This window comes from Hemibagrus wyckioides, linkage group LG04 (assembly GCF_019097595.1).
Source record: "Hemibagrus wyckioides isolate EC202008001 linkage group LG04, SWU_Hwy_1.0, whole genome shotgun sequence".
Classification (NCBI taxonomy): domain Eukaryota; kingdom Metazoa; phylum Chordata; class Actinopteri; order Siluriformes; family Bagridae; genus Hemibagrus; species Hemibagrus wyckioides.
In genome coordinates, this window is record NC_080713.1 from 11,330,549 (window position 1) to 11,343,574 (window position 13,026).

Sequence of the window (13,026 nt, forward strand, 5' to 3'; positions counted from 1 at the left end):
ATCAGAGCATCTCCAAAACTGCAGCTCTTGTGGGGTGTTCCCGGTCTGCAGTGGTCAGTATCTATCAAAAGTATCCTTCAAGTCCTGTAAGTATCCTTTAAGTCCTGTAAGATGTGAGTTGGAGCCCATGAAGGCCCCACATCGCAACTTACAGGACTTAAAGGAAATGCTGCTAACATCTTGGTGCCAAATAACACAGCACACTTTCAGCGATCTAGTGGAGTCCATTCCTCAAAGGGTCAGGGCTGTTTTGGCAGCAAAAGGGGGACCAACACAATATTAGGCAGGTGGTCATAATGTTATGGCTGAAAATGTCAGTCTTTTGTTATATATACAATCATACATTTGTATACATGTTCCTGTGGTTCCGGTACCTTTCCTTTCTCCTCATTCATCATATGCAGCTCCTGTTCACTGAGCCACGCCTCCACCTCTGCAATGTCGCTGTAGTACTGTTGAGCTTGATACATAGAGTCTAAGTGCAGTTGTTTTCGCTCGGTCTCAGCCCACAGTGCCCCCCACAGGCTTTGGAGATCCTCCATTAATGCGCTCACACACTCTGCCTCAGTCGTGCGCACCGATGAGAACATATTCGCTCGATCCATCACCTCTTCTAAATGCCCCCGGTGGCTCTCCAGCTCTCTTTGCAGACTCTGAAGAAGAGGAAAATGCTGTGCTAGGAATGTGCTGATATCTGCTAATGTGATACACCACTATACAATATTCAACATTAGCACTGTGTTGCACTCAGGTGAAAGCTGCATGGTCAGTGTTTGTGCTCTGAGGGAAAGTCTGTCCTGTTCAAAAGGTTCAAATTTGTCCTTGTAATGACAACGGAAATGAAGCAAACTGCCTTTAACACTGCACTCTTTATGCACTCTTTCTAACATGGAGCAGATAAGTAGAGTGTTACCTGATTTTTCTTCATGAGCTGCTGCACGGCCTGTAAACTACTCCCAGTTTCCTGTGATGTAGCTAGTGGAAGGCGCTCTTGCACCCACAGCTAAAAATTCACAAATATGCACATGTTACTCGAATCATAGAGTTTGGTTTGCAATCACTGCACTTCAGGTTGCTATTAGCATCTTTGTTTGCACTAGCTTGTATGGATTGTTACCATTAGCATTATATTAGCCTTAGCAAAGTGAAAAAAATTGTTGCCATTCCTGACCAGTTTTCCCTCTTTTCCTTCATACTAAGCTAAATGTGGCAGTGAAGGAGAAAGAATTTTCTTTATAATGCTAATGTTTACAAACCCATTGAAATGCTAAAACTGATATGCTATTAGAGATGGAATGGGAAAAGACTGCCATTTAACAAAAAATAAAATTACATAATGAAACAGCATTTTTGACCTACACAGATGTTCCCTATATCCATATATCACTTACTCTCCATATTATATCTACATTATTAGCTGTGTGCATACAAACTGTGAATCAAAGATTACATATAGACTGTCATTTTAAGAAACTTGCTTGCAGACTCACAATTTCATCCTGCAGGTCACGGCGCACTTGGTGCACCTCCTTGGAGGCAAGCAGGATTCTTCGTCTCTCCTTCAGATGCTCGATCAGACGTATGATCCGTGCCTCCACTTCAGCCTGATGCTCAGACACCGTGTCTGTCATCACATACTCCTCTGGGAGAGACGAAGACTGCAGCTGCAGATCACACACTTCATTACACCACTCCTCCATTTGTCGTTCCATCATCTGAGTGAGAAAAAGAGAGAGATAGCATATGTAATAAGACATTTTTTTTTTTTACTTAGCTAAGGCTAATATAATGCTAATGGTAACAACCAATTCAAGCTAGTGCAAACAAGATGCTAATGCTAAGACAGCAAAGAAAGAAAGAAAGAAAGAAAGAAAGAAAGAAAGAAAGAAAGAAAGAAAGAAAGAATCTATGAAAGTTATAAATTAAAGAAAAAACTGAAAAATAAATACAAATAAATATGATTGCGAGTTGCAGTTGAAAGGCATACAGTACGTCCTACAGGTTCCAAGAGAACAAAATTGTCCTGTTCTCTGGACTTTTGTGACTTCTTTCTCCTGTCAATCAAAGCAAGAGCAGCCAATCATGCTCGCTCATGTATACTGAATAGGCATGTTAATGCTCTCATCCAGTTGTAATCAAAGCAAAAAACAAACAAACAACAAAAACACTATGAGTCCCCATCCACCAGAGTTTGGTAGTTTACAGTGAAGGGAAATATATATTTGTGACTTTTTTTTGTTATTTGACATACATCAAGTGCATAAATCCACTTTAATTGTACACACATGTCAAGTTTACACCCATGAGGCCTAAGGTTTACATACACCAAGGCTAAAAATATTCAATCAGACATTTCATGTTTCAAGTCAACTATGGCGTCTACTTTCTTCAAACCAAGGTCATTTTAAAATATTAAAAACACAGAAAGATTTATTTCAGCACTAATTGACTATAGCAGATTTTCGGTGGATCAAATGTTTCCATACCCTAAAATGAAGGTCTGTTTGAACTGTGTGAAAGATCATAAACTAAAGACTTTCAGAAGCTTCTGACTGACTAGTAGGTGTTAATGTGATCACACATGTTGGTGTAAAAGAGCCTAACTTTAGAACCTGTGCTATTTTGATTGACGGATGTGGAAAGAGGAAAGAAACTAAAAACAGAACTGTAAAGCAGCACCATGCTGTCAGGGGGGAATAAAACAACCACCCAGCCACATTAAGGGTGAGGCTTTGTAATCCAAAGAACACCATCCCAACTGTGAAGAATGGGGACAGCATTGTGTTGTTGGGGTGATTTGCTTTAAAATGGACTGAGGAAGAAAGATCACCTAGAAATAATAAGAAAGACATCACCCAGAAAGATAAAACTTGGTCTCAACTGGATCTTTCAGCAGGACACTGATCCTAAATATACCTTCAAATTTAATGAAAACAAAGTGAAAGTATTGAAGTGGCCATTACAAAGCCTTGTCCTGAATCCCATCGATAAATGACTGTGTATTGAACTGAAGAAGTATGTTTAAGTAAGGAGGCCCTTGAATCCTCTGCCCAAGAGGAATAAGCCAAAATTCCAGCATATTGTGAGAAGCTCGTCCTAATGTTTGATTCATGTTCAAGTTCAAGCAATTAAAATGCAAAGCCATGGATATGGATTGTGTATTGAAGTGTATGTAAAATTTTCACCCACTGAAAATCTGCTATTACTTTGAAATCAAATAGATCTCCCTTATAGATTTAAAGTAGTTAGGAAGATTTTATGCAAATAAGTAGCAATCATATTGGAGTGATAGCGCTTCCTAAATTCTTAAAGACAATTATTAAACAACAGAAACATTATTAAACAATACTCCAGTGGAAAAAGGCTACATTCCTCTGAGTACAACTGGTTCATAAATATACAAGTGGACAGTTCACTAAACCACAATTAATCATCCCCGGACAGGTACACTACACAAGATTTCACACCTCATTCACAAACTAATGATGAAGGAAAGTAAGAGAGAAGCAAGCTGTCACTTGAAAAGTTGCACAATGACCTGAAAGCAGCAGGAACAGCCGTTAAACAGAGTACAGTTAGTAATAAACTGCAACACAAAGATCTCTGCTCCTACACCCCATGCAAAAGTCTCCCGCAGAGATGAACATCTAAAAGCATAGTCAGACGAAACGAAAATAAAAATCTCTAGCAATAATTCATCTTGTCATCTCCCATCTTGTGTGGCAATGTCTCCCGTCGATGTGAGGTCAACTTCTTCTATAGCCCCTTTCAAATCTTAAATCCTCTATGACAACATATTTTTATTAATACTTTTTTGATACTTGATGCTGATTTAAAAGTTAAACCTATACATTTTATAATGTATAGATTTGTACCTGAATTGTCATGTTCGGAGAAAGATTGTTTGTATGATCCAAAGAACACCATGAGCACAGTGAAGTAGGTGGTGAGAGCATTATAATATAGAGCTTCTTCTCTGCAATGGTACTACCACATTCAATTTTATCAAAGGAAACGTGAATGGAAGGATGTACAGTAAATTTAATCTCATCAAGCCAATTTGTAGATAAGATAGATGTTTCAACAAGAACCCCAACCATACAGACAAAGCAACTAAGGAAGGACTTATGCCTATGAATGCAACCTTTATAAAAATACTACTAGTACAAGTACAAAGTAAAGATATATTGCGTGCAAATTTTAAGTGGATATATGCACTGGAGGTATAGGGACAACCTAACTAGAATTATTAATAATAATAATAAAAAAAGAAGAAATCTAGATAAAAAAGTAAGAAAGGAAAGAGTGGTGAAAGAAAGAGAGATGAGAAAAGGAACAGAACAGAACAAAAAAATCATAGATGCTACAGTACCGCCGATGGATTGACTGATGGATGGATGTGGATGTAGGAATGAAACTCAAACTGAACTCAGATCAGCTGTTAAGTAGCGCCATGCTGTCAGAGAAAAACCAACAACCAGCCACAACAATTTAATTTGCATCATAAGCTCATAGAGAGAAATTAATATTCATTACAAAAAGGAAATAAGGATTGTTGAAACTAGGCCTGCAACTAATTATTTGGATTACTTGGATCACTTACTCTACTTTTTTTGATTAAGTTTTGTCATTAGGCCAACTGCACATTATAATGTATAGTCAGGAACATGTGCTCTGTCATTTCCAATATTAGTCTATTTAGTCTAAATGAAGTGACACCACTGGGTGCTTCATAACACAGTTGATAATGAAACTCAGTAAAAACTACATTTAACACTTGATCATTTTTACTGAGCTTGTCGATTATTTGTTGCAGCCCTAATTAAAACAAAATCTTAATAAAGTGCTAATGAAGAATGTTAATGTGAAACCCATGCTAATGTTAAATAAAAGGGAATAATAACAGCATGTAAGCTGTCAGTGCTGAAATGAGACCTGAAGCTTTTTGAGCTGCTTGTTGACAGAGGTGAGGTCGTGGCCGTGGTCACAGTGGATTAGCTGCAGCTCCAGCTGTTTCACACGTTCATTTAGCCGAGAGTAATTTTGAGCGATCTGCTGCGCACGGTCGTTCTCAAACAGCTGAAGCGCTTTGGTCTGCGTTGAGTTTTCCAGCTCTAGCCAACACTCACGGATCTCACTAAGCTTCTGCTGAACTGTGGCACTCAGCTCCGGTTTCTCCGCCATTAGCCGCTCACCTTCCTGAGAAAAAATAGAGAGAGAAAGAACAGATGGTAAGGTGTGGGGAAACAGGGGTTGTAGAACATAACTGGAGCTGTGTTGAAAAATTGTGCAGTTTACATTTAGGGTGCTAGAATATTCATATTGTTAGCTCAGCAAAATCAATATCTGGATGATGTGAGAGAACTGCTGAGAAGGGACAATGTAGTATAATAAATCAGACTACAAAACCAAGCTTCAGCAGACTTTTTTAAAGACCAACCCAACCCATGTTGTGAAAGTGGCTTAAGGCAGAGTCAGCTGCGGCATTTTTGTAATTAAATGATTTAGACTAAATGTTGATTTGGAAACTAAAGTACATAAAACAGAAGTTTTATCACATACAGTAGCTAAAGTAACACTACATTTTGCTTGTTATTGCACTTGCATATTTCTTTTAAAAGCCAAAATAGCTTCATATGTTTGCAGAAAAGCTGTTAATGCACAATTAAATAATAAATCGCTCATGAAAAATGTGTGTTTCTGTCAGGGTTTACAGCCCATCTCTCAGAACGAGTAGGCCTTTCACAATCCTTCAGAAAGAAATAGCACAGAGTCACAGAGTCTTCAAACAACAGGTAAGATCTACCTCTTCTTGAAATACTTAAACAGGCACTTGTTTTATATATATAAAAAATGTTTGCTGCCTATATGCACTTCTTGCTATATTCCTTTTAAACTGGTGGTATTCTTAGTCTGCGACCTTGAGAACCAGTGTTGATGTGTTTGCTGACACAGACTTCAAGCAGTTTTGTACATCACTCTGGATAAGGGCATCTACCAAGTGCCATAAATTTAAATGTAAAAGTTTCGGATGGTTTGTAGTAAAGTGTACAGAATTCAAACCAAACGTGAATTTAAACCAAAAATAATTTCTACACCTGACCATCAGTGTTGCTATATACTGGTCCTAACTGATTGGACATCAGAAATCCAAAAACCTAATCCCAAAACATGATATGTAAATTATACTTATAAACTGAATAATACAGTAACACCTCACACATCTGCGATGTTACGTTACAGGACCCATCGCGAATGATGAGGTTTTGCAGATGTGCACAAAAAATTTTATAGAAAATTTTTAGACTTTAAACCCTAAATATGACCACAATCATTCTCCCAAAACACTTTAATTTCATTTAAAAGTTATCTTAATACATTACCCTTAAAAAAGAAATAAATGTTTGACGTAAAAATAGAGTAGAGTATCGCCTGTATAAAAACCAAGGAAAAAGTCACTGAGATCACTTATTCACAGAATATGCACGCATGTTGAACCGAACACAAGGGGCGGGGAGATGAACTGCGACATCACGCATAGAAAGCATCATAGCTACCAGCCAATCAGCAGCTAGGTAAAACTGTTAATGCTCTCTGATTGGCTACTTCCAACCCTTCCAGCCAATAGCGTGTTGTAATGGCTGTACTGTACGTACGTGATATTGGCGACGTTCAATATCATTAAAATAACATTTATATTTTATTTATATTGATATTTTGTTGATTTTACTTTTATTTTTATATTACTTAATTAATAAACTAAAATTTCCTTAATAATTTCCCATTAAAAAGCATGAAAATGTATAAATTGCCACGAAATTAACACTTTTGCAGGATTTCGCCGGTCTGCGAAAAATTTGTGGATGCAAATTAGTTAGGTTCCAAAGAAAACTTAGCGGATCAGTGAAGCCGTGAATCGTGAGTCGCGGATCTACGAGGTATTACTGTAATAGATTCATTTGCACTTTTTTATTCTTTAACATGAAGACAAATCCCCTACAACTTGAGTCCTCTTTGAAGTGCACAATAAACTGATTCTCCTTCTCAACAATTTCTGTTCTGTATGCATATAGAAAAATGAAAAGTTATGAACAAATTGCCCAGGACTGAATGATCAATAAAAACTGCATCATGGCTAAATAGCACTAGTCTGAAAATAGAATAGAAGCTAAACAGAAGTCAGTGGAGAGAATGTGAGCAAGATAGACAGACAGAAAGGGAGGCAAAGTATGATACAGAGAAATAAAGATATAGAGAACAATAAAGGGAACTACTCAATAAACTAGACAGGATAGTGGGAGTGGGGTATTTGCTTTAGAGAACATGTCATTTGGATCACGGTGCTAAAAAAAACAGAAACCAATTCCTCTGCTTCCTTTTAAACAGATACAACACTCACGTCATTTCCTGGTGACCTCCTAAACAGAGCAGAGCATAAAAATGCCCTTCACACAAGGAGAGGGAAAGAGTGTTGCCTAGCAACTGGTGAACCCTCCCACCTCTGCCCCCCCACTACAGCTTGCATACACAAACACACTTGGGATGAAACCAAAATATTCATATCAAACTGTGATCATCACTCATTATACGTCATTAGGAGGGGTTTCACACTTCCTGTACAGAAATAGACTATAAAAAACAAATCTGCAGCACCATCAGATGAGATTTAACTAGCAAGTGTGCTAGCTAAATTAACATTAGTAAGTTGGCCGCACCAATGTTGTATAGTCAGTTAGACTATTTTGACAATATCTTACACTAATTTCATTTTGTTTAGGGGTTACTATAGTTAAAACTGAGAGAAGGTGAAACATAGTGTAAAGTAGAGCAGCCTGAAAGAGCTCACAGTTCAGTGCAGTGTGAAGAAAGCAAAGAGATAGAAATACTGGGTCAGACAAGCAGGAACCCATATAGAAGACAATTTTGGGACAAATACATTTGAATTTTTGCACATATCAGAACTGCAAGTTTACTGTGGCTATAAGCCTTCACAAAATTTTAGGTCTGGGATAAAGGGATAAAAGTGCAATTTAACTATTTGGTATCTGGATGTTTGTAGGGCAGTAATATCTTGATATTTTACATCTGTAGTTTGCTAATGATGAGGTCAACTTTGTGGTAAGTTTGAACCAGTATGAACCAGTCCATATTTTACATATTTTACATTATGGCAGCATGGTGGCTTAGTGGTTTGCCTCACAGTAAGAAGGTCCTGGGTTTGAATCATGGATTTGAACAGACAAACTGTGTGGGCATGTTCTTCCCGTGCCTGTGTGGGTTTACTCCAACAGTCCGAAAACATGTATACTAGGTTGATTGGCAATTCTAAATTGCCCATAGGAGTGAGTGTGTGTGGTTGTCTGTCTATATGTGACCCTGTGATAGACTAGCGACCTGTCCAGGGTGTACCCCTGCCTTTCGCTCAATGTGTGCTGGGAAAGGCTCCAGCAGATCCCTGTGCCCCTAATTAGGATTAAAGCGGGTAAAGAAAATGGATGGATGGTCTGGCCCATAAATATTTGGACACAAACAAAGTTATTCATTTATTTTAGCTGTCTGTTAGAGTTGAAATTAAATAATATTTAATTAACCAGTTTCCCTCCGAAATCCTTCAGATTACAAAAGAAAACAAGTAGAAAAATATACAAGGATGGCAGAAATACCGAACATGTACTTCAAACTGTACAAATACCATAAAATATACTTCAAACAGGAAACAAGATATTGACGGAAAACTATGTCAGAGATTTTGTCAAAGAACACAAAAAGAGATGGCTACAAGAACGCAAGTGCAGGAGAGTTTTCTTTAGTTTTCCCAAAAGACAAATCCAAAAGGGCAAAGGCAAAGACTAGTTAAAAACAGGTTATGGTCACATAAGGCAAAAACAGACCATCAAAGGCTATGCAAAGACAGGGTGAAAAAATTATCATACACAAAATACAGACATGGTAACAAAAGGGTCAGTAATGTCATGGACTCAATAGAATGGAGCAAATACGTCCCAACTAGCATAACAAGTGTTTAAAAAATGGCATAATTCAGGATGCAAATTAAAAATGTGAGACTAATCATGACTCAAGAGGGAAACAAGCAGTGACAAAACAGAGGCAGAGACAAGACATTAATCAAAACGAAACACGTGGCAACATAAACAAAGCAAACATATAAAAACAGAACAAAGATGACATGAGTGTCGTAGCTTAGAGCAGGGCTAGAAGACTGCAGAGACTGCCATGTTGACTTTGGCAGGGAGGAAGGCTTGGAACAGGGCTTAAGAGGCTGCCACGTCAGCCTCAGGAGGGAGCAAGGCTTGGAACAGGGCTTGGAGGAGGCCCTTGGAGGCCATCACTTTGGCATAGCTGGGAGCAGGGCTAGAAGCTGAAACAAGGCTTAAATCAGGGCTTGGGAGGCCACCACATTGGCCTCGGCATGGAGCTGGGCTTGGAAGGAGGCTGCCCTGTCCTGCTGGGAGCTCTGCTGTGGCTCTGGAATGGAGACCGCCAGGTTAGCCTCCAGCTGTGGCTCAAGAGTGGAGGCCACCAGGTTGGTTGCAAGCTGTGGCCATGAGTCAGGGGTGGAGGCCACCAAGCTGCCCACTGACTGTTGCATAAACAAAGCAAATACATGAAAACATGGAACAAAGCTGACAAGAGCATCATAACGCAGAACAGGGCTTGAAGCAGGCCTTGAAAGGCTACCATGTAGCTTTTGGCAGGGAGCAGGGCATGCAACAGGTCATGAAGTAGGGCTTGGAAGGCCACCACCTCAGAGTCAGCACGGAGCAAGGCATGGCACGCTTCCACATTGGGCTCTGGAGGGAGCTCAAAGCCCTGCTTTGTCTCTGGAACAGAGGCCACCAGGTTAGACTCTGGCTGTGTATCAAGAGTGGTTGTGCTGTGGTTGTGACTAGGATAATCCTGAGCCTTTAAGTTTATGAAACAAACAAACTCTGCCACTTGTAGCAGGCTTCCTGTGGCTATGTGGAGCTCTGCCCAGTTGTGAGCTAGACCAGTAAGGTGGGACAATAGGAACCCAAGCTACGGTTCTTCTCTAAACTTGGGGTCCCACAGGTTGTCAAAATAAAACTGGTCCTGAAGCATGAACCCAAGAAGCAGGTCTTCCTCTTTGTCAAAAAGGGATAAGTGTTCCAGGTCATAGCTCTTCAGGAAACAGATGGAGTTAGGTGCTGATGTGGTCAGAGATACACAAAGCTGCACAAGTTGTTTTCAACCTTCCTAAATACTCATACCACCCCATTACTGTGCTCACTCAAGTGGCTTCGGAAGCTGTCCGTATCAGATAACCAAAGACGTACCAGCACCCTCTTACCTCAAAGCATTCATCACTCCCTACACTCCCTCAGATCCTCTAGCACTACTTGACTGGTGATACCATCTCTCAGGCTACAGTCACAATGGATAAGGGCGCATGCCAAACGGCATAAATGTAAAATCACACATTTATTTACATATATGGACAATTTACTATATATGGCCATAGGTTTGTAAACACTTGACTATTACACACATATATGTGCTTGCTGAACATCCCTTTTCAGATTTAGTCCCCCTTTTGCTGTTATAATCACCTCCACTTTTCTGGGAAGGCTTTCCACTAGATTCTGGAGCATGACTATGGGAATTTACCCATTCAGCACAATTGTATTGTGCATAAGAGGATTGTTATGCTAACCAGTTTGGGCCCTCTAGTGAATAGAATTTGTAATGTTACAGCATACAAACACATCCTATACAACTGTGTGCTTCCAACTTTGTGGCAAAAGATTGGGGAAGGTCTACATATGGGAGATCAGGTGAACACAAATTTTCGGCCATATAAAATATCTTTAGCCAAGTGTGTACATGTTGCTGTATTGTACAGCTAATGTTAATCTTAGTACTAATTTCCAAACATCTCGGGGTACTACAAACATCTGTCTAAACAATTGTAGGCAAATGTACAATTCTTGTAAATAAACAAAAATTGTAATGTTTAGGTAGGAGGCACAAATTAACTTCCTGGAATTAATGAACATTGGGGAACATAAAGCAATGAAGGTTTAAATGAAACCCAACCAATTTACATGTGATCACCATTTTAGAAATGTTTTTAGTCAGACTGACATGCTTGACCATCATGATCACCATTATGTAGGTAACAAAAAGAGTGAGAAAAAAAACTTTAGAATACAAGCCTTTATCACATATGTCACAAGGGAAATTCTTTCTTTGTATATACAATTTCGGAGGATGGGGTCAGAAAACAGGGTCAGCCATGATACAGCAACCCTGGAACAGGGAAGGTTAATGGCCCTGCTCAGGGGACCAACAGTGGCAGCGTTGGGGATTGAACCCCAATCTTCCAGTCAACAACCCAGAGACTTAACCACTTGAGCTACCACTGCCCATAAAATTAAATATTTTAAGAAGCTTGTGGAGGGCTACTATTAAACATGTGCCTCACATTCAGCAATTGAATGCATCCAGAGCTTTGAACAGATCACTCACACACACAGTCCTCACCTCTTGAATTTTGTCGAGCCACTCTTTGTTCTGTGTGAGTTCAGCCATGAATGTTTGGTGCTTCAGCCACTTCTTATGCAGTTGCTGAGTGTCATCACAAGTAGAGTCACGTACCATTAGCATCTTCTCCATCACCCAGTCACCCAGCTGTAACACATACATATAATGTTATAGAAGTTTCCTCAGCAGCTGCAAGACATTTTCAATGATACTCCATATGTATCGTAACACCCAGTTACACTGGTTTTATAACAAATGTAAAATATTTCTTTTTCAAGAACACCCTTGAAATATGCTTAGGATGTTCAAGTCTGCAGTTATAACTATACTGACCAGAGCCTTGTAAAGTGTCCATACCACCATAACTATTACCTCTCAATTCAGTGTAGTAATTTGGATTGACAGGTTCGTCACGGGTTGAATTTAATCCATCAACATGAATTGTAGGAGACATAAAACAATTATTTACTCTGTGCAGGTCACTCAGCTCTAACCTCAGAAAACCTTTAAGAATCTTCAAGGTCTTTGTTTTGTGAAAAGGTGGGGTTGTGATGCAGCATAAAAAGACATCCTTTACAATTATGCACATACCACTTTGTGACCATATACTGTATATATACATTGTTTCAGAAATTGCACTGTGCATTTATTTATTAATATTATTTATAAACGTCCCTAAAACTTACACTACTATTACAAACACTATTACTATTAGTAAAACATACCGTATAAACACATTACTATAAAATTCACATACATCCTCTCACAAACATACCGGCAGTGATCTGCACAGACATGAGTCACACACACACACACACACACACACACACTCTTACAATCCCATTATCCCAGAAGCAAGTACAAATAACCTATACACACCATCCAGGAACCACACACACTATTAGCATGCATACACATACACTATTGAAGTAGCATGTATAAACAAACACAAACACACACCAGAAAGTCCACTGAATAGGTGTGAAATCAGAATCCTTAGCAAACCAGAGCATGGAGTTCAAGTCAATCGTCTGCGTGAGTAGTGAAAAAACCGACAGATGAGGATCCACAGCACAGTTGTGAGAAAAGGAAAATGACGAGTATGTAGAGGCTGAATTCAGTCGTCCCTCTGACGGATTACAGAGATAAAAACATTGAGGAAAAGGTGGGAGATGCCTGAGAAGCGCAGGATGGAGAGTGGAGGATGTGGGAGGATTGTTTATCCTCCTCTTCTTTTTCAGCACTGCTTCTATGATCCATTTATGCTCCAAAATGATCTATATATATTTTTCTTTTCTCTCCTGGCTCCTCCTCTTCTCTCTTTTACCCTCCCAATTGCTTTGTTCAATGCATTTTCTATGATAGTAAGCTCAGCCCAGAGACCTAGTTTCTTTCTGCTGCAGCATCCGAGAACAACAGTGTGAGGTAAAAAAAAAAAAGATGGAGAGAGACAGAGAGGCAAGGAGAAGGAGGGGGAGAGAGTAAGCGAGAGTGAGAGAGAGA

At 39.3% G+C, this 13,026-nt stretch overlaps 1 protein-coding gene across 5 annotated transcripts in view; it reads right to left on the bottom strand.

Moving 5' to 3' along the window:
* The window catches only part of LOC131352314 (spectrin beta chain, non-erythrocytic 4-like), a 62,753-nt gene that overhangs the window by 12,180 nt on the left and 37,547 nt on the right, over window positions 1-13,026 (bottom strand). For 4 of the 5 annotated variants that reach the window (XR_009204493.1, XM_058388315.1, XM_058388314.1 and 1 more), the window contains exons 19-23: window positions 11,524-11,670; window positions 4,936-5,199; window positions 1,491-1,715; window positions 914-1,003; window positions 375-653 (exon numbers count right to left, since the gene is read on the bottom strand). Coding sequence is in view for 4 of the 5 variants with exons in the window: in XM_058388315.1 (XP_058244298.1) it covers window positions 375-653; window positions 914-1,003; window positions 1,491-1,715; window positions 4,936-5,199; window positions 11,524-11,670 (1,005 nt within the window). In the remaining variant the exon portion in view is untranslated. Of the gene's footprint in view, window positions 1-374; window positions 654-913; window positions 1,004-1,490; window positions 1,716-4,935; window positions 5,200-11,523; window positions 11,671-12,483; window positions 12,854-13,026 lie in introns of those variants that run through there. The other variant, XM_058388317.1, reaches the window with a different exon arrangement.